Source organism: Mchenga conophoros, linkage group LG14 (assembly GCF_057382185.1).
Source record: "Mchenga conophoros isolate Kocher_MC1m ecotype Shallow Benthic linkage group LG14, M_conophoros_male_GT1.1, whole genome shotgun sequence".
NCBI classification, from domain to species: Eukaryota; Metazoa; Chordata; class Actinopteri; order Cichliformes; family Cichlidae; genus Mchenga; species Mchenga conophoros.
The window spans coordinates 31,487,477-31,509,832 of record NC_140539.1 but is presented as its reverse complement, the minus strand read 5'-3'; the positions used below and the strand labels follow the sequence as shown (position 1 = coordinate 31,509,832).

Sequence of the window (22,356 nt, the reverse complement as noted above, 5' to 3'; positions counted from 1 at the left end):
AGAGTTGTGACTCAGAAAGAATACAGTGATAATATTCAGCGTGCACACCTCCCAAAATATCAGCCCCTCATCTCACCCTCTATATGCAGACTGTGAGTCTGTGCCCCCAGATGAACTCCTCATCTAGCACCTGATCCTTTGCCCAAATTGAACCAGAGATGAGATTCTTCAGCTGGTCTAAATTTAGACGATAATTCATCATGGGAGCTCATATGAGCATTTCTTAACCTCTTCCCTGTTGGCTAGAGCTGCACTTGAAAGAAAGTGAATACAGCTGGGAGAAGAAATGCTGTATTATTTCGACAGTCAAAATCAGCAACCCTTTAAAAAAAAAAGAGACTGCATCAACCTTTCTGAAGACGATTCATTTTAGTTTACAGCCAAATTCATTACCTCTTCCTTTGCCTGATCTTTAGAAAAGTAAATATCTCACTAATATGTCATATAAGTGTCCTTTAGAAAAGGTTATGTGGCATGCCCATCGGCAATATCTCTATTTTAAGGGCTTATTCCTTTCTTCGGTGATCTCAAAACTTCAAAATAAACAGAGACATTCATTTCCAGTCCTAGTTTGGGGTGAAGGGGATCGCTCCAGAAGTATGTCATCCCTACAGTACGTTCCAGTCTCTTAAACCAGGGAATGTTTTGCAAGAAGGCATTAGGAACAGTAACACACCAATGTGATGTGGCATGACAGCAACAGAGGAGAGGGTAGTAATTTATCATACAGTGAAAAAAAGTTAAAACACAGCCAATAGTACTGAATTATTATCACTGTTCTGTTTTTGTGCCTTACTTGGACTGGGCTAATACTCCTATGACTTCAGCATAGAGGTCTGCTACAGTGTGCATGTTGCCAGTGTTCGGACCATGATACCTGCAGGAAAACAATGCATTATACCAAAAACAGCACATTTTAGAGAGACTGAATGAAAAGTAAACTTTGTAAGGACAGATGACATCTTACCCCTCTTTGTATCTAAAGTGCTTAAAGGCTAAGTTAATGACTTCATTCACCAAACTGTCAAGGGTCGGGTAGAGCGGCATCTGATTAAGAATCAATAGAAAACATGATCATCTCAAGATGTCTGCCAAATTAAGTTTATTTTGTCAGCAGCAATAAATCAGGGAACCTGATGAAATTATAGGATAAGCTAAGTAGATTTTGTGTAGTACAGAGTTTAGTCACTTTACCTGTTTCAAAACTTCTATAAGTACAAGAGAGAAGATGAAATCAATGGCCAAATCCCGCCTTTCAAGTAGATAATCTCTCTGTTGCTCGTCACTGTTAGAGAGAAAACATGTTTGCTATAATCATAAAGCACACCTGAGCCTCACCATTCTTTTGTCTACAAGTGACTCATGCTTGCGTGCAGAAATCAATGTAATTGTTCTCACTTTTTGGATTTGGTGTTGGCTCTTGGGCGGTACTCGTGCAACTCCTCTTCTAATCCATTTTGTCGTTTGTACCAGTCAAACAAAGTGCGGAGGATGGAAGGGAGACTGTATTCAGCCAAAGAGCTCATGGAGCTTATCAACTAGGAGAGCAAGACATACATAGCGCAAATGAGCATTTGGGTTTAGCGGTCCACATACCAAAGTGAAAGATAGCCATCAGTATTTCCTTTGTTTATTTGAGCAGCAATTTCAACATCAATTCCAATAACAAACAAGCATTAATTTGCATTTCATCATGTCTCAAGCATTTTTTAAACATTTTAACAATAAATGGGCAACATGGGTTTAAGTAAAGTAAAAGCAACACTAAGAAAAGGCACCGAGTTTGAATAGTGAACTGGTTCTTATTGGGGATACAGTACGCAGAAATACAGAGCGCCCATGGGGCTGCCTCCCTCAGTCTTGGGGGTGGGTGAGCGAAAGGAAGGAACAGGCCGGGCACACAGGAAGGGAGGAGAGTCTGGTGGGACTGGGGAACACAGTGAGCCCTTCATTCAGCACACGGCTGGAGAAGAATCCTGGCTCTGTGTGGCTGCTGAATGGCCTCGCGCAGCAGCACAGACACACCTCTGTGGCTGTGAAAGGGCCTTCTCTGAAAAGCCACAGACCTGCTCGATACACCTAGTGCTGAGGCAGTGCCAGCTGTCAAGGTAAACACTCCTGCCCATGACTAGATCTGAAAGACCTTTTGGGATGTGAGCTGGGCTTTCAACCATCAACTTTTTCAAGCTGAAGTGCATCATACTAGAGCAGTATCTATGACGTGCTTATTTTCCAATTGGGAGAGGAAACACAGTTACCTCTGTGTTGGTGTTGGATTTTGTATAGAATAAAAATATAATCTAATATGGTTATATTACAGGTAAAACAAATAGTTTATCTAGTGAGCATTTGGTCCTAGGTCCCTGTATTTCTATGCACTTACTTGGTCAAACTGAGGATCTTCTCCCCGCTGTAGTGACTTTGTTAATGGCTTTTCCTAAAAAAGCAGAAAAAATAGTCATTTTAAAACTTTATTTTTGCAATAATACAGACAAAAAAAGTTCTTTGTAGTGTGATTTAAAGAGTATAACTCCAAATCTGATGACTAAGGAGTATGAACCGGGACTGATCACAGCCCAGCTAATGAGAGGGCCATCAATCAGTCTGTTGCCTGGCTAGGAGCAGGCAGGGTCACTTACAATATTAGAGATGGGACATTTATGACAGTTCTTATTATTACAGTCTTCCATCATCTAAGATAAAAGCCTTCAAAAGGGTTTAATTCTCAGTGCACCCATCTCCTGGCAAAGTGACAGGCCCGTCGATGACTTCTTGACTCTCTAGCCATCAGGTCATAACCAGCCATCCTTTTTATGAAAAGGCTTAAAAAACATAAGCTGTTAACACAGATGGTTTAACTCTCTGAAACTCACTTCACTTCATATATACCGCACACAAATATCTACTTAAAACATTTGGGAAAACGGCAACGAAATTGTTAGCATTGTACAATTTTTGGAAAGATAAGACAACATTTTAGGTGAAGCTCCATCACACAACGCAAGCCTGATTTAAGGGCAAATTTACGTAAAACAGACAGTAGCATCATTCTACATCTATTGTTTATTCTTGTGCAATTAAAAATGTCTTCTTTCTCTTCCTTTTTGCAACCCTGCTTTTCCAAAAACTCCCTATTGCCATGTCATCAGCCAGGCAGCACATCACAGCACTTCAGTTGCTGATTAATCCAAAAAAGCTAACTGTGTGATCTGTGTCACAGTGACATTGCGTGGGCCATAATGCTCTCTCTCTCTCTCTCTCTCTCACACACAGCTGGAACACCAGCTAAGCTCCAAGGTTTGATGAACCTTTTAGTTTTTAGACAAATGCTTGAATCTGAGACGCCCATCTGTGCTGGAATGACAGAAAAGTCAATGCTTCTAGCTCGGCATGGCTTTTAAAGATTTTACTGCCATTTGGTCCAGCCTGATTCCTCATAGGTTTAAAGCATTTTTTTCATTGATACATGTATTTTGTAACCTGTGTCTTTTTGTGCTTTACCCTAACAAATGTTGACTACAGATCAATGTCCATGATGGATTCTGATAAATGAACTCACAACAACAGTGGTAAAACTACAAGAAGAGACTAAAACAAATTACTCAGCCAGGTCTCCACTGAGAGGAAAAACCAAGAGAGACACATCCTCCCTGCAGTCCTCTGGAGGGTAACAGAATGAAACAAGGGGCTACACTCTTCCCCTATGGTAATTAACACTTCACTGCAAGCCGAAGCGGGTGACTAACAGTTTTTTGTAAATCACAGCACCTAAAACTGGAGACAGAATGTCCACAGCAGCTTCACTGATTCAAGGCAACAAGTAAACTCACAATTTATCAGACCTACTAAAAATCACATGGAAGAGTAGCTATGTGTTTCAAATAATTAAATAACAGTATGTAAAGCAAAATGTATGATGATGATCATCAAATGGCGGTAACACTTATAAGATACTGATACACCAGTCTGACTTTCTGTCCACAGAATTATTTCTGTGAGCTGTTTTTGGCCTGAAAGGATCAGCTCCATCCTCCACTGGACTAAAAGTCTCCTGGAGATTTTATTGCCAGCTTGTGCATTCATCTAGTTTTCCAGAAATATTTAATTGCAACATAAAGACAAAGTCAGAACAGCTAGAAATGAGTTTATGGTGGGTTTCTATTGATTAAATATTAATTTTATGGTTAAAATGAATGATAAATGAATACATATTGGAAGAGAAACATAATTAGTATAGAGACGACATGTACTTTCCTGTGAAAACATGAAAATATTAACTCTAGATAAAAGCCTCGGAAGAGGACTCGCTTTACTTCAGTGAAAGTACATTTTTTGCTGTTGGACATTGATTGCACGTATCTGCAGAGACTAACTACTGATCAGCGGGGGGTGTACATGCAAAGTGAGCTACTTTTGATTGGAAGGTAATGGCACAGGTCACGTGGTGGAGGGCAGTCTTCTTCCAAATAATCGTGGTCTGACTTGGAATCACTGCAATCAGACAGGTTGACAAAGGTTTGTCAATAATTGCTAACTAATTTTGCATGTTGCAATAGATCTAAGTCAGTCTGAAGATGACTGCGACTTGTCTTTGCAATCGGGGACTCAGCTGGTTGCCAGATGACTGCATTCTGGTTACATTCTTACATAAAAAGCAGGGTGCCAAGCACCTAGACAGTTAAATCTGTCCTGGCTGTATTTGTGGGGAAATATTTGAATTTCTGCTTCAGTTCTACGAGGCTCTGTCTGGACTCTGAATGTAAGTACTTCATGTGAATTTCTTTGTATACAGATGGCAGCAGATTTTCACTTTTAATCGATTTATCACAGTTAATCACCTTATGACCACAAACTGACGGCATGAAATTTCCAATTTGACAGAACTGAGTTGTAAACTGATAGCAAAACTCCATCTTATTGGCACTTCACTGACACACAAAGATGCTTTGAGAATTGCAGTTTGCTGATAACTGTTGCACATCTGGTCCCTGTCTTCTAAGAAACCATTTCAAAGGCAGCGAAGTTGCAAATTCATTGCACATAATGACATTAATATTGGTCATGCCACAACCATTGTTTTCCTAATGTGACTATAAGATAGTAGTGCAAAAATTCCATCATATTTTTGAGACACAAAAGTGACTTCATGTTATCTGTCTGACTGACAGAACAAAAGTCAAACAAAAGCTATAACTCTTTCGATAAGGGACAATCATCTCAAGCATTACTCATTTAGCAAAATTCTTACTTAATTATTATATATTTTAAATAGTTAAATAGATAATATATTTCTCCTAATATCATTTGATTTGAAATTTCTTCAGTTCATTAGACGCTTCTGTGCTTCTGAGTACCCGGACTGTGTGTTTTTAAATTATTACTAAAACATTATTTTCTTAGAAGTAAAGCATCCTTCACCACTTGTAATTCATTACAGTCAACAAAAAAGGACACAGGCCTGTCTTTCCAGCATCTTTCTGTTATAGAGATTTATAATCTGGGGTCAGAACACCCACCAGGGCTCAGGAGATGATTAACAGGATAGTAAACAAGAAAAAAAATCTAAGGGTTAATTTTTTACTCTAAACTTTTTACTTTTTGTTTATATTTAACTAATATAACACTCTTTAATGCTACATTTTTAGTTTCACATTATTATCTTATAGCCATAAGATAAACAGAATGTCAACTAATCACTACAGGACACAAAGAGCAGTAACCCTCTTCCCACTCACCAGCGGTTCAGCCATGATTATTCGGATCTTGCGCTCAGACATGGTGGTGAAGTTGGCAAACAGGCTCTTGAGGACGTACTCGCCTGGCTTGCTCTCTGGGTCAATGGTGATGGGCATCATGGCAGGGGGACCCTTCTCTCCCTGAGGACAGCAGAGTGGAGGGATGGGAGGTTTACTGTATCCGTTCCCCACGGGCGAGGCTGCGGAGGAGAAACAAAAACCACAAGATGGGAAACAGTTTCATTAAGTAAAACATTGCCAAATCGAGCACAATGAGTGGGACAGGATCAGCCACTAGAGAAAAAGAGTTCACCGAACAGGGTATTGCTGAGAAGTTTCCAAACATGGACAAAAAGTTCCCAACATGTTGAGCATTCCTCAGTAAGACTGTCCAAAGGGCACCGTCTTGCCCTGAGTCTGCTGTTTCTTTCCTCCTGCTACAGTGAGCAGAGAACATATGGAAATAAAACACCATGGCCTGCAGCTGGTGTTTTGGTTTTGTACTAAAGTCGTCACTGTCCTTTGAGGGAAACAAAAACCTTGTGCGTGTGATCATCCTTCACTCAGTGTTATGATATGGCCCACCTTTAATAACGAATGGCTTGCCTCGGGCCACTTAAACCCATGAAAAAACCCACGAGTTAATAATTTAACCTCTGTGTTGAACTCTTGTGCCTCCAGACACAAACCTGCTACATACAGTAAAGACATGCATACAAACATCTTATTAGAAGCGTGACATTTTCCTTCAGCGATAACTCTGCAATTTCTAACCAGGCCTCAGCCTCACAAACTGCCTGGGTTTGGTGTATAATAGTCAAAGGACAGAACAGAGCTAGTGCCTTACAGTGAGAACCATATTTTCGTAAACATGTGCATGCGCATGTAATAAATACGTCTGGACAGAAATCAGCAATAGTAAAGGTCAACCCAAACTGTTCATCTGTCAAAATCACAAATCACATTTTTCCTTTTTAGTTTTATTTTCACTCACTTTGTGCTGCATATTTATCCAAAGCGACACAGTCATATGGAGAGATTTCCCTGAGAGGCCAGTGCTGCTTGACAAATATTTCTTTAAATGACCTCACCAAACCATAAAAACCTGAAAAATGTTTTAATTGAGAGTACTCATATATTTTTAATGTACAATTGAAGGCTTTAACCTTTTCTTTTGCTGGAGATGTAGAATTATTACGTCTACTATTTGGCTGCATGTAAGTCTTGAAATTTAATATATTAGTCTAGTAAGGTTGTGACAAGATAAAAGACAATTAACAATATAATTTAAGGATTTCATTTGTTGTATGCCACATGAGAGAGCCAAAACAGGAAGGTTTAAGACGTTCATACAAAGTTTGATAGGTTCATCAGCGACTACAAGTTGTGCTGTTACTGCTTTACTAAAAGCTATTACCTCTTTACAACTAACTTTAAATAAATTGCCAAAAACTGAATCGCAGCTTAGATTTTACACATCTGTACAAGCTGCATGCAACATAATGAGAGGAGATGAGCAAACACACAATGAGCATTTTATGAGGCACCACAAATTATGCAACACTGACAAATTGCATAAGAGAAGTTGGAGAAGCTGGTATAGGTACACAAGTTTTCTTCTCCAGGTCTTTTCAGGACATGGAGCATTCGGCAATCTCTCAAGGAATGCCCAGCATGTGTAACAACCTTTTATGGCTTTCAGAACATGCTTCCCTCATTCGTGGCAATCCACGCAGCACCTACCCAGACCCTTGATGAAGCTAATGACGCTGGCCTTGCTCCAGCACACAGCTGTCCCGTCCATAGTGGGAAAGGAGGATATGGTATCCAGGGTTGTCCTGATTTAAGACAAACGCTCGCTAGTAAAATCCACCAACTTCCATGTCTTGTGTGTCAGCTGGCTCTGTCCTTCTGGTTATAGTTTCCATGGTGCACAGAGCCAACAGCGGGTGTGTTTTAAAAAGTGGGAGTAGTGTTTGGTACGGGAGACCACACAATCTCTAGATCTCGCTCTCTCTCTTTCTCTCTGACAGCGGCTTCTGCTATGGCTTCCTCCAGCCTTGTGACCACCCGGTGCCTTCCAACAGTGAAGGTCAGGCGGGAATTTTTAGCTGAGGCACAGGACAGCGATGAGGTCCAGCATGCTATGGTGGCATAGACTGGTGACTATATTTATCCAGGAGTAAACACTATACTGACAGAGCACTCCCCCCACCCCCTATCGGTGATGCAAAACCACGAGGTACAGACAACCAGAGTGTAAACACCATTCTTGACCACAGTGACTGTTTCACTGCACTTCCCTTAAAGTCTGACAACTTCTTAAAGAAGAACTAAAGTCATTAAGGCAAAGATTTTAGGCAACGTTCCAGCAACAGACACTCTGTGATTTAACACCCCAGATTTATAAAGCAATATCTACATTTTCCCTTGACAAAATATTAAACCAGAGACGAGCTGTAAATAGGAACCAGTGTGCATATCAGTGTTGCTCTGGCACTGTACGAAGTCTGAGACATGACATGTGACCCTGCAAACAAGGAGCTCAGGCACAGCGTGCATTACATCATCGCCATGCTGGAAACACCCTGGGCATGGTGGTACTCCCTGGAGGACAATGCAAACAGGCTGACAAGTGTCTCTCTTGCACACACACACACACACACACACACACACACACACACACACACACACACACACACACGCACACACACAAAACATGCAGTCCACAGAGACATCCCTACTGAGTAAACAATGTCTTTAAGCGGCAGTTTGTGAACAGAGTGGCTGGATATTTAGATACCACTGACCTCTTAAACTGGACCAAAAATTCCAGTGTCAATATAGACTTCTGGGAAACTTTGTTCAACTTCTCTAAAGCTGACATTGCATTTTAAGAGATAGCAGTAAGAAAAGGAAGTTTCCAAATGTACACACTATACTATTCTTCCAGGCTGGGAAAAAAGGGACAACATCCTTAGTTACTCGACTAAAAGGAAGTGTTTATAATACTGTAACAAATTGCTGCATAGAGTAGACCATAAAGTGACAGAGCATTTCATTTACAACCCAAATTGTTAAAATATTCCACAGACACCTCCACAAAATGTGACATTTCTCCAATAAATAATTAAAACCTCTCTGGACTTGAAGAAACAGAAAGACAACATTATTATGCTAATATTTTCACTAGTTCACAGCTTTAGTCTTTCAAAAAGTGAGAGTGAGAGAGTGATTACGAACCTCTGTGAAAAGCAGCTTAAAATGATGGTTGCAAATTATTGACCATCGGCCCTGTTTGAGCCAGCTGACATCATGCAGGAAACTACTGCCTGCTGTGAGAGAGCATTTCAGGCCAATTATATAAGCCCTGGTCAAAAAGCCCACATCTGTCTGTTTAAAGTGCACATAGAACAATTTTAGCTCCTATTAAAATACTACTTTCAGCTTCTCAAAAATAGAGCTCTTGTTGTACTGTATACTGCTACACAAAGCTAAACATTAAAGAAGAATGAATAAAGAACTTAATTCAAAATGTGAGAAGAAACTGAATAGTAGCTTTTAAAAATGTCAGAAAATAAATTGTAACTAAACATGTTTGGACCGCACCGCTCTACCCAGATCCCCACAGCTCATCTCCTGCTCTGATTGGCTGATGGAGGACTGGCCTTCAGTCACATTGAACAACAAACCTGATGCAGCTGCTCCACAATGGCAGTTCTGTCCTGCTGTTTGTTACTGTTTTATTAGTGCTGGACAAACTAACTTATCAAACCGGGTATCCAAAAATGTTTGTGATTATTAACCCTGTGCTCACACACAGACACACACACATGCTACACCAATTTGGAAGCTATTATTTTCTATATTAAACTAAAATAGATAAATAAATAAATAAATATATATAAATACATATAGTTCATCAAGTCACATATTAGCAGGCACTGTGTCTCACATCTCATGAAGGAAAAAAAGAACTTTTATTAGCAACACTATATCTGTTGCCATCTTGTGATACATTACATAACAGCTTGTGAGAATGGAAGCAGAGAGATGAGATTAGGGAAGAGCACAAATTTAATGAAAATGTTAAATGCTGATACAGTACAATGACTGCCTGTGCCTTTATCACTTTAGCAAAGTGACCCAGTGTGGGGATTATGCAACATCATCAGGAGATGGCTCAATGTTTAGTGTGTGGAAAGGGGCAGCTTGTTCGATGGTTTCTCTTTGCATTCAGATTAAGCTCCTAATGCAGTCTGCTTGAGACATGCAACTAGCTTGTAAACATTTAGCACTTTAGGTATTAATCAATTTAGTGTGGCGATATACAGATATAGCACACATGAATAAACTGCTAAGAAGCTAGGTTTAATGCCTGCGTTCGGCTTTTTCATTAGTTTTGCATCCATTCTGTAGGCCACCTCTCACACCTCACATAAAACAGAATAGCACCATGATCTGAAGCATGAAGGCATTTCATCTCACTCTGATGGTTTCACTAGAAGGCAATGAAGCTGTGAGCTTTGGACAGAAGATGCAACCAAGCTGAACCTCCAGTAATCCTATTACTGTGTCCTTGCACTTAATAAGAGCTATTCTGGCTCTGTTTATAAGTGAAATATGGCCACAATTTAAATATAATCAGATGCAGAATCACCATCCGCAAAACTTGTAACATAAGCTATTGTATAATGACTTAGCTAGTCATCCTTGAGGAACTTATGTATCTGGCTGTTGCTAAGAGACAACTAAAAAGCTGTTTTAACTGTGGTGTGCTGTTACTACAAGTACATTAAATTTGCAGCTTCTGGCATACAGAACTATCACATTTCGCTGATCTTAATTTGCACCAAGAAGCAGCATAGAGCTATAAAGTCAGGTTACTAACAGTCATTCAGCTCTGCCAGGTGAACACTACAATAACAACAAACTGGTACTCACTTCCACTCCATGACTTCAGCAAAGACTTGATGCTGATTTCAAAGAAGCCCGAGTCCTGCTGGCTTGTCATGGCTGTAGCTTCCTACCCCCTTTTCTACTTGTGGTTTCCCTCCAGTAGCAGCAACAGCAGCAGTTAGGTTGGGACCAGCAGGTATTGCCTGCTGTCACCTCTCTGTGACGCACACAATGCTGTGCTGACAAGACCCTGAGAAAACACACTAGCACTGCTATACCCCTCCTCTTGTGTCCTGTCCTTGGCTATCAGCCCTCTCTCTCCCTCCCTCTACTCTTTCTCTCTCCCTCTCTAAAGCTGTGGCAGGCAGTGGGCGGCAGTGCAAGCTCCCTTTAAATAACTGCGTGGAGGCTGAGAGTGCAGGAAGCAATCCTCTTAGGGAAGAGCAGTTAATAATAACTACTGTTTGTCTGCGTGCAAGGCCTGATAATGATGAGAGAACTGGGCATGTGCGTCTTTCAGGATGACTGAGAGAATCTGTCAGGTCACGACCACTGACAGAGGAGATGAGAAATCAGGAAGTATGACACATTACATCTGGCTGAGCGAAAAGAAAATGACTCTAACTGTTCTAACTGTAAGTGATCAGCCAGCCAATAAAATCAACTGAATGTAGAAAATAAATATGGGAAGAGGGGCCGACTCTCCCAAAAAAGAATTGTCAGCCGCATAGTGTAAAACGTCTCTTTTGCAGATAATGCAAAAATGAATACATTGGAATGTGTCCAATGTTCACACAGTCCAGTGTTGCATCTCACAGATTCTTTCAGCACTATTGCAACTATATTTAAAATCATGCAATGGACTAATGTTTACTGTTAACAGCATTACTGAAAATATATTAAATTAATTTTAATTTATATATAATTTTTTTTATACATCAGAGCTGAAAACAGTGGAGCAAAGGAATTTCCCCCCCAATATCAAGACAATTAATATACAAAAAGAAAGAGCATTATAAAAAAAATTGCAATTTTTTGATTTTTTTTTGTATAGATGTCTACAAATCATTTTACCAAAGTAAAACTATAATACAATGCTCCTTTTTTTCATCCAATATTTACATTATTCTGGCATGTGGAAAGCACAAGCAAGTTGCCTGACCATATGGACTATAAAGACATCCTCCAATCTACCCCCTCTCACTCCCGCTCAGTGCTCTCAGGATAATCCTATCAGAATTCTGCCTATCCATCAAGCGGCAGCCACTTGCACTTGATTACGTAATACACTCTGTGATGGAGAAGCCACCACTGGCCGTGGCAGTGTTTGGTAAACACACATTTCAGAGGCTCAGGTATCCTGGATATACCCAACCCAGTAGTTGGGTATACTGAATACACCAAGCAGGACATTCCTGCTTGGTGTACTGAAGCGTTCCACACATTGTGTTACTCTACAATCAATCCCTCCCGCAGCAGTTTTATGTCATGACATAAATAAACAAGTGAGTGAAAAGATGCTGTTGACTTCATTTATGAGGGTTGTTAAATCTCCTTACACACTTGTTTATAGTTACAAAAGAGTCATAAAGCAATAATCTATGGTATCTATATTACAAGGGGAAGGGTTTTTCTGACTTCTTTTATTTACAGTTGGTCTTTTTTAAGACAGTAATGTCAAAACATTAAATATCAAATGTTTAAACTAAACTGAAGTTTACAAGCTTTTAGATAAGTTCATCTAAATAATTTGTTAATAGGTAAATACTCACATGTTGCTTGTATCATGGCCCTCTCAGCAAACATCTCCTCAATTCAATTCAACAAGTAACTATTTAAGCCGAGCACTATTTTTAACAGGAGAATTCATTATGTTCTCTAATCAGACTTGACTATACATGGTCAATTCCTGCCAATTCTGATTTTTAAAAAGCATAATTTCTTAAGAAGAGTTTTTAAAACATATTTAGCTGGTCAGCTTGACTGGAATCTTTGAAATGCAAAGACTTATTCAATTCCATCATTTTTTAGCAAGGCTGCGGAACACTGAGAAGTCAAAGTAAAGGAAGAATGATGGAGAAAGAAAGAAACGAAAGAAAGAAAACGTGGGAAATACCAACCACTTTCAGGCCTGTGTTACACATTTCGGGGTTACCTTAAAACCTTTTAGGGTCCTACAGTAGTTTAAATATATATATATATCAATACAAAAAACACTGTTTATTCAATGAAGTGCATTTGTGTCAGCAAGTAGTTGATGCAGATTTATCAGCTGCAAGTTAATGAAGTGGATCACCTCTTTCACCAGTTTCCACAAGTGCTCTATTGAATTGAGATTTGGTGACTGTGGAGGACAGTGAACTCGTTGTTATCAAGAAATTAGTTGGACATGATTTGAGCTTTATGATGTGGCACATTATCCTGCTGGAAGATGGGCACACTGTGGACATAAAGGAATGGCCACGATCAACAACAGCACTCAGGTAGACTGTGGTGTCTAAGCAGTGATCAGTGTGCTGAGAAAACTACTGTTACTGTTGTTTTCCTATCAGTTTGAAGCGGTCTGGTCATTCTCCTCCAACTTCTGACATCAACAAGATAATCTCACCCAGACAACTGCCGCACCCTGGATATTTTCACTTTTTTGAATCACTCTCCGAAACCCTAGAGTTGGCTGTACTGGAAAATCCCAGTAGTTCATCTGTTTCTGAAACACTCTGAAAACATGTCACAGTCACAGTTCTTCCCTGTCCTGATGCTCAGTTTGATACTCTTAACCATATCTACATGCGTAATTGCTACAACGTGATTCATTAGATATCTGAATTAACAAAAATTGGAAAAAATATGTTATGTTATGTTATGTTATTGCATTGCATTGCATTGCATTGCATTGCATCAGCCAAACATGTTTATCATGAAAAGACCTTGTGTTACTTTGAAGAAACTTTCTTTACCCTGTTTGTGGCATAACAATGTGTCTGGATAACTAGGGGCAACTGATGCCAAACGTAGATATAAAGCAGTGGCAGTTTGCTGGCACACTGGCTAGAATCAGCGAGACTTCTCAAGAAGGAAAGCTGCCTGAGAATAATCTTGTAAATGCCAGTTATAGTTTTATCATTTTCAGTGGCAACTTCTCCACAAATCATGTTCACTAACAAAACACCCAAACAGAGGATGAATAAATAAGAAAAGTATTGCTGGTTATAAAAACCCCCCAATGTAAGCATCTTTCCTTCTTTAGGCTTTAAGTGGGCACAGCCTTTAACACATTAAGCACTTATTATAGGCATTATCAAGCTCTGATGAAGGTGAGGAATGTGAAATATGTCTGTCTAGTTCAGCCATTTTTATGGTTATCAACTTCAAACCCTTTACTGCCTCCCACACTCGCTCAGTGCACCCGGTGCCCCTAGCTTCTTCATCTTCTTTTGTCTCTCTCAAACATTCTTTAATGTCCCGTTTATTTGAAGTCATCTTGTTTCTCTGTTGATTAATTTACTTAAGAAATAAGATCCATAAAAACTGAAAAGGTCAGCTAATTCATCATCCTACATAATATAAAAAATTATGTGATGTACACGCTCTAAGTCCATTACAAACAAGTCACTGGATTCCTGTGTAACTATGAGAAATACAACGAGGAGGTGAGGAATTTCACAAAGTGGGGGCATGAGTGGCTGAAACACTGGTATTGGTTGCTCACCAGATATTTCCAAAACCACATTTTACACAGATTACTGAGGAAATCACTACAACTTGACTGTGTCAAAGCAGCACCTACTTTCAAGAATAGTTGGCCTCTTCCTATGACGCATCTTTTTAAACTTCCCCCTGAAGTCCTTGGGTGGGAATGGATCCAAAGGTAAGCTGGCAATGCGCCCCAGAGCAATCTCATCCAGTCCCTCAGAGCAATCTGTCTCACTTTTGGCCATTTCTCTCACGACACTCTCTCCTAAAGACATGTTGGATGGCAGGAAGCCCAACACTACTTCTTTCATTCTTCTAAAAGAGTCATTTGAAGGAATGCCAGGTTTTCCACTCTTTTTGTAGAACAATTTTTAATTTCTTCTCCTCCCTTTCCCTCGTTAGTAACGTAGTTCTTCGTCCTTGCTGGACACTAATTTTCTGCCGCGCAGAGATGCTTCAAGTGCTGTCGGCTTCAGTCTACTAATGTGTTTCAACTACAGTACTTGTCAGGGCAGTTCAGCAACTTACAGTAACATTCATGAATTGGGCAGGTGTTGAATTACTTAGACAGCTCCTCCTTCATTCAGCAAAAAAGGCAGGAGGCTGAGAAGAGAGGGGCAAAGTTATAACTAAAGAGGGCGGGAGGGGATAGAGAGGCTGCTCTGACAGCCACAGCATCCCTGCCTACTGTATGCCCATGAGGCAGCGCTGAATAAATATCCTGTATTTGTCTAAACAGGCATCTCTTGCCCCTGGAAGCAATAATTAGATAGAAACTAATTCCTTAAATGATCGTGAATCCCTACGAGAATGCTGAAAAGTGTGCGTTAAATGTTGTGTGACAACTTCTTTGTTTGTTCTGTGTTTGACAAACAAATAGATCTTCCAGTTGCTTCACAGAACAGGTTCCGTTAGTTCAGTACATGATCGGTGACTCTGCGTTAGGCCATTCTTATACTCTAGTTAGTCTTCTTCAAGGACTGAAGTGAACACTAACTGGACACACCTATCACATGAACCAGTTTTTCCTAGTCTGACCTACATCCGTAACACAAACACCCTGTGTATGTACGTGACATAAAGGCGTTTTCTGTTTTAGGAAGAAACAGCAGAACAACTAGCCTATACTTTATGTACCTCTTGTATGCATTTCCAGTGAACAAAGAAATGTGTTGACAATTAAAAAGCCAACCATCACACTCAGACATAACTATCTTCATGGTCTGCTGACATGTAGAGTTGGACTCTGTCAAAGAGCAAAGAGAATCACTGAACAACAGGGAGCCCCTGGCAACATGCCTTTCCCCAAAGTAATAAGTCCAGCAGTAATGTCACCTGTCAAAGAAAATATTATCCTAAAGAAAACACTATGAAATACTTCATAGTGCAAGTACATTCATCGGGATTCCCAGAATTTGAGTCTGGTTTTCATGCACGTTTGAGCCTGACCTACTTAAAAACACAGTCATGTTGTCAGAGTAAATAATAAGCAGAACGAAGTCCTATCATCACAACATCTGAAAACACGCTTCCTGTTTTGGACTCATACCACCAAAAGCAAGAACAAAAATATCACACCTAAATATCTTTGCACCGTAACACTAAAAGTAAAAGACCCCTTTAGTCTGATTTCTAATGAGCATGTGCGGTTTTTGTGCAGTTGTGCAAATATTTCAAGTTAGGGTTTGATTAATATTTTCAGGTCAAGTATTTCAAGCATTCTCAACAATAAAAATATTTACAGCAATACACAAACGTTCCAAGCTTCTGAGACAAAAGCTGCCGTATTGTACTGTGGCGCTACTGAAAATGAATGTAGGAGGGAAATATGTTATAGTGATAGAGCACCCTCTAGTGTCAAGTAATACCACCTTTCTCCAGTCAGTCATTGTTTGAAAATGTGACTTTTAGCACCACATGCATTTCTTTATCCACATATGACAAAAATAGATCTCCTTGCTGAGTCACTGTATGACCTTAGTTCAAGTAACATCTACAATTATGACTTGATTATGACACTTTGATAATGCAATAGGAGCGGGAAGTACATGCAAGTGTAACTTTGTTTTCACATTAAACAATAATTGTTTATTTAGTTTATTGACCAATAAAACTGCAGACTCTCAATCTAGAGAACTGCCCTGCAATATTCAGATACGTTTATGTGTCCTTTAGCCAATACAACAGCAAAAGTAGATCTGTAGAGTTTATGTGTTTAAACTTTTAGATGCTACATCATTTATTTAAACTGTGAGATGGACATTGACTAGATATTTATGTTTAATGCTTTAACTTTACTAAACCAGTGTATTACTTGTTTATACTTTATTATTATAATGGGCATTATTATAGTGACTTAAAAGTCCATTATTAGTTCTAAACTACCTCATATTATAATAAAAACAGCAACAAAACGTCACCAATTCAGTGTTGCATCAAAAAGACACCAGAAATATGACACTAACATTGAGGAATATGAGAATCTTCCAGAACATCAAGCTCTGATCGACTTTCTCATAATTTTAATTTTCATTCATCAACCATAACTGAGCTAATGTCTAGTCTGAGCATGTAATCCAAAATAAAAATGTTCAAATATACTGAGCTTGCCTGTTGCCCAAAGTCAGCTGGAACAGGCTCAACCCCTTCCCAAGTGACTCTGTGGTAAAAAGAAAAAAGAAAAAAAAAGAGAGAGACAGAGATAAGAAAACAGACGATTGGACGGATGTACTGAATTTGTTCCATGTACACCAAAGTTGAGGAGGAGTAGCCAAACTGGGAAAATAGGCCGGTGTCGGCATGGCCGCTGAAACCAACACCCTCTGGTGGAGCTACAAGGCTGTTTCCATGGTGAGACACATTTAGATTTGAACAGGCACAGCAGAACACGATGAATAATTGATAGATATCAAGACCTAATGTTAGCACAAACCTGCTGAAGGTTAATTCCAGATATGCTCATGGACTCTTGAATAGGACACATGCAACAAGTAGCAAGACACAATGTGGGAATGAAAGCTGGATACAAATGTCTGCGATGTTACTATGATAAGTTATTAGTGTCTATGAAAATGCAACAAAGAGCATTTCTCTTTAAGTGTTTACTGTCAGCAAAGAAGCAGCATTAATCTACATTTCAGAGGGCTGTTTAAAAATTTACAAACTTCCTGAATGTTAAATGGAGAGACTTTGCATAATGACAATTTAGAGCCACATGGTATCGAGGCTGTCAGATTTTTACAGCTGCTAAAACCTTTTATTACTTTGACATGCCAGCCGTTTCCACATTTTACATAAACAGCTACGGTTAAAAACAAAAAGCAAGCATCCACAGAAAGTAATTATTCAATGGGCCACCTATTCTTTACACTGCTTTGGATCTGGGATGGGTCAGCACACAAAAGGACTATTCAAGGGCTACAAACAAGTCGACAAACAGCACCTGTTCCCTGCTCTGCATGCCTATTATCGGCCTGACGAGGGAGGGTTTCTTACTGAACACATGCAGCCACTGTGTCCCCTGAAAAAGGAGAGCAGATCCAGTTACAGTGAGGTGATTATGTTCTTATACATTGTGCATCAACAGTGCAGGTTTGCCTCTCGTATTGATAGCTTCTAATGGATGCTGGAGACAATACCAGCACAGCGCACGCTGCAGACTGACTTAAAAGCATGTGTTCATTATTGATTCAGTCTTTTGTGCCATGTGGATTGCCTCGGGGTTTATCTAAGTAACTCATAAGCATTGTACACATCAAAAAAGGGGAAAATATGTTAAGATTCATTGTTAAGGCCTTCATTATATTCATTGCCCTACAGGCAAACACAGACTCTCTCATGAGGAAGGGTTGGAAATCTTTACAAGTATTCTTCTTCTCTGCTGAAGATGAGGTTTAAATAACAACTCTGATTCTGGCAAATCTGTATGACTACTGTATGTTACAACATTCTCGTTTTATAATGCTATTGATATCAACAGTATATCACTTAAAGGCTGCAGGATTCGAGCTTCCCTAAAATAACAATAATGCCACTTGACAATAAGTTCAAGTCAATCATATTTATTCATCTCTTTTTGTTCAAACAATTTTGTTCTGTTTATTTCACAGAAAAAACCCTAAAGAGCTAAAATAACAAACAGCTAATTTAGATGCAGTTTGAATCTCTCCACAAAAATACAAACTCACAGTTGCATTCCTGTGATGAAAGATCAGATATCCAAAATCCAATGTTGTTACACAATGTATGCAAGCTATGGCACGCCTTAATTTCATTGTATTGTTTTGTAACCCTATTGCGACTTTATTTTAATGGGAAGGAAGACATAGTCCTATTAACAGTGCACTTGGTGATCTGAATTATGTAACTGACAAAAGCTTATATGGCACATTATATTACTACTCTGTTAGATGTCTAAACTTAGCTTTTAGGAGTTTCTTCCTCGAGGTTTAATATGTAGTTTCAATGCACTGATGAGCTGTTAATAAACAGATGGCCACTTACTTATGTTGGAAACGCACACATCAAAAGTTAATTACTAGAACAAAGTGTCAGAAATGAGGAAAAAATCCTCTGTGGTCACGAGTGTTAACTCTGTCCTGGCATTGAATGGCATTTTTTTTTTTTTTTTTAACTTTTTGAACACAAATGTGTAGAAAAAACAAGCTCCACAAAAAAGTCTCACAGCCTGTCGGTTTCTTCTGGACGCTGACAGTGTTGGCAACTCAGCCACCTTGGCATCCCCAAGGCAACACTTCTGTTTTTTTGGGTTTTTGTTTTTTTTTTTGAAATCTGCTAAGCTTGAGCAACATGTAGCGAGTCTATATACAAATATAGAATTTCACGTTTTTCTCTCTTAAGTACTCAAGTGCTCAGTACTTTGACCTTGTAGAAAAGAAGACTGCTGGAAATCTGAAAACTCACTTGGATTATAGGTACAGCATGACATGCAAAATCACAAAAAACCTTCAACGGGGAATTTCCCCCCTTGTGACGTGATTAGATCTGGGCTAAAAGACACCCTCTGATTCACAACAGTTTTGTGTTTAAAGATTAACCTCTCTGTAACTTTCGTTTTCTTCCCGCATTGGTCATGCAAACGGACTTTGGAACTATTTGACACGATTAACCAAAAATCCGTTTCCTTTAAACAGATGCGAAAAAATATTTGGGTGAAAAACTTATAAAGTCTACTTTCAATAAATCCATCTCAATTTTATTTAGCTTCGACTTGACAGCTACTCCAGCTATCAGCAGCTTACATCGAGAGAGTTTCAAGTCATATATTCCTGTAGTCTCTGAAATACCAGAGAGATAAATAAGCGGGTTATACTATCTTCTAATTTAAAAAGAAAAACAAACACAAGAAAAAACAAAAACCAAGACTGGAGTAAAATATGAACTCCTGAAACTTCAATCAGAAGACTACTCAATATTTTAAAAGCTGATAAATACCTTTGACTGTAACAGAAATCAGTTGTTTCGCTTACTCCATCTCCTCTCGGGAAGTTGGTCCAAGTTTTTGCCCCGAAATCCCCCCAGGAGCTCCACTTGTTAAGATGCACTTGCTCTCACTATCACCTTCTCCCTCCATCAGCTCGGACAGAGACTCCGCCCCCGGCAGCCACCATGCTCATGTCCTCCTGAATAATGAAAAACACTCCTCAGTCTGCAAGATGAACCTGACTCTGGGCCAGTGTATGCGTTTTTAAATAGCCCAGCACAAAATAGTACAGGTTATTACAATACACTGAGTTGAAACATTACACATTTCATTATGGAGTTCAACTATGGACTGTCTTTCAAATGGACACAGAGAGTGTCATGATGCATAATAAAGGGATTATAAGGAAAAGCACAATGACATTATCTCAACAAGATCTACCATGAAAGCTAAAAAAAGAGACAACATTGTACACACTGTGGAATAGCTATAACACTGCACAGATTACAACAGTAGACCTAATGTGCGAATAAACAGTGTGCACTCAAATTGTCACCAGCAGACATGAGTGACCTCTTGTTTCATAGACTTGTCTACAAATTCAACTCCACACAGTCCCCCTCCCCGCCTAAACAAACGAGTTTTATGGAATCAATAGAAGCAACGTGAGACTTGTGGTATTAGTTTCATAAGAATCCAGCAGGTGGCGTCAAAGTACACAGAGTAACAAACATTTGGAAAAGACACAAAAAGTCAAGTGCACAAGGGGATTAGTTTCAGACTTAGCCAAAGATAAGTGCACATATCAGAGTTTGACAGGACTTGATGTTTTCTTTTGGTTTATAAACAGTACAGATTAACCTACATTTAAAAAAATAATAATTTATTTTTTAATACGACCCTACTTATAGATTCGAAAGGAATTAAAATCATCACGGATGGATAGAGTTCAGTGGCTGGCCGTCAACCTCTCAGACGTCACTGTTTTAGCACTCAGGGTGAGCATGTTCCTGATTCGGCTTGATAGCCTGCCCAAGAGCTCTGTGCAAAGGAGAATAACAAAATTGCTTTGTCAACTGTATGCACACACCAGGGCTTGTCATGATGACAGCAGGACTTTATGGTGCGAGTGAGCTGTAGAGGAGCAGGTGTGCTACAAGACCGGACAGAAGAAATCATTAAAAAAAAAATAAAAAGAAGTTGTGATTTCAAATAAACAATCTCATCCATGATTGCAGAGACAGCAGTGTTGTTGTGATTAAACCAGCTTGAGTTTGACTCGTATGGATGCAGCACAGATGCAGTGCAATCAAATTTATGATTATGCTTTGGAAGACGTTTCCTGTGTGTTCTCTCTTTTTTCTTATGAAGTGAGCCAGGTTTTCGAGGGTGCAACATCTTGGCTGAGGTGATAATTCTGTTAAGCTACAAAACAATGAAATAACACATCAGTGCCACAGCACAAAAGAAAGACAAAATTCAAAGCAGTTGCATAACTCAGCAGCACAGCTCCGACCTGATCCAAGTGCTCCTTTTCTGGTTTCTTCGAGGAATAGAGAAATGCGGGATAAAGGAGGATGTGGATGACTGTCACACTGCAAGGCTTTGATGCACATGCAGGTAGTTTGGAGCTCAGATGAAAGTGTGCCAACCAATTAGAAAGACATTCCACAAACCAGTTGCGAAAGCCGTGACCCACACAGACATGCATATAATCACATTAGCGGCATCTTTAAAGTAAGTCATGCTTCACTTTGCACTTGAGGGTTGTCGGTTCAGTATCCTCTTGACATTTTTCAGGCATATTCTGCTGATATGGCTGCAGCAACTCTACACTGGGAGATTTCTTGCTATAATATGAACGCTTTCTGTTTGGAACTTGCCTCACAGCTGAAAGCCTTTGGCAGAATGACCCTTGATTCATGCCTTGGCTCTTTTAATGGAGAATACAGGTCTGCTTTTCAAGCCTTTGAGTTACAGCACAACTGGTTTCTCCCCTACAGAGAGGTGCTGCAGAGGGAGAAGGCACTGAAGCACCAGGTCAGGAGTGTGGATCAAAACTCTAGTGCGGTGCAGGAATGCTTTGAGTGTGTGGTTTGGGTTGTGCCGCACAATTCTACAAACAGTATTGATGGTGCCACCGACGAGCTGCCTCAGCGTCAGTGAGCTCTGCTAAGTGTTTGAACAAGGACACAAAACTTCGTTTTCTTGCTGCAGACCTGCCACGGCTGTATATTGTTAGACGAGCGACGCTGTCAGTTCGTCTCCATTTTAAGAATTCAGCCAGCAGCAGCACAAAGCCTAGTCTCATAATTTGAATTACCAGAGTGAGGAAGAAAAGGTTTAATTAATGCTGTTCAGCTAATTGGAGTTGACTGTGGTATTTGTAACTCCTACCAAAGAGATGCTTGGCATTATTAGTGGTTTCTTTGAGAGAAGCTTGAAAACAGCAGGTGATGTTGTTGCTGGAGAGAAGAGAAATATGCATAGACGTATAAAAAGAATGATCCAGAAGCCTACTTGGAAAGGCTTGAGATTTATGTATGGATTTAATTTGACAAACAGCTGGGCGATGCAACTAATAGC

At 39.6% G+C, this 22,356-nt stretch overlaps 1 protein-coding gene across 6 annotated transcripts in view; it reads right to left on the bottom strand.

The window, feature by feature from the left end:
• Nucleotides 1-19,911, bottom strand: part of frya (furry homolog a (Drosophila)) — a 46,530-nt gene extending 26,619 nt beyond the window's left edge. The window contains exons 1-7 of one of the 6 annotated variants that reach the window (XM_085243928.1): nt 19,782-19,911; nt 5,736-5,935; nt 2,384-2,437; nt 1,399-1,538; nt 1,195-1,285; nt 968-1,047; nt 797-877 (exon numbers count right to left, since the gene is read on the bottom strand). In XM_085243928.1, the coding sequence (XP_085100054.1) occupies nt 797-877; nt 968-1,047; nt 1,195-1,285; nt 1,399-1,538; nt 2,384-2,437; nt 5,736-5,855 (566 nt within the window). In that variant the 5' untranslated portion in view covers nt 5,856-5,935; nt 19,782-19,911. Of the gene's footprint in view, nt 1-796; nt 878-967; nt 1,048-1,194; nt 1,286-1,398; nt 1,539-2,383; nt 2,438-5,735; nt 5,936-7,478; nt 7,790-10,679; nt 10,960-14,421; nt 14,742-19,781 lie in introns of those variants that run through there. The other 5 variants (XM_085243930.1, XM_085243929.1, XM_085243925.1 and 2 more) reach the window with 5 other exon arrangements.
• Nucleotides 19,912-22,356: the final 2,445 nt, after the last annotated feature.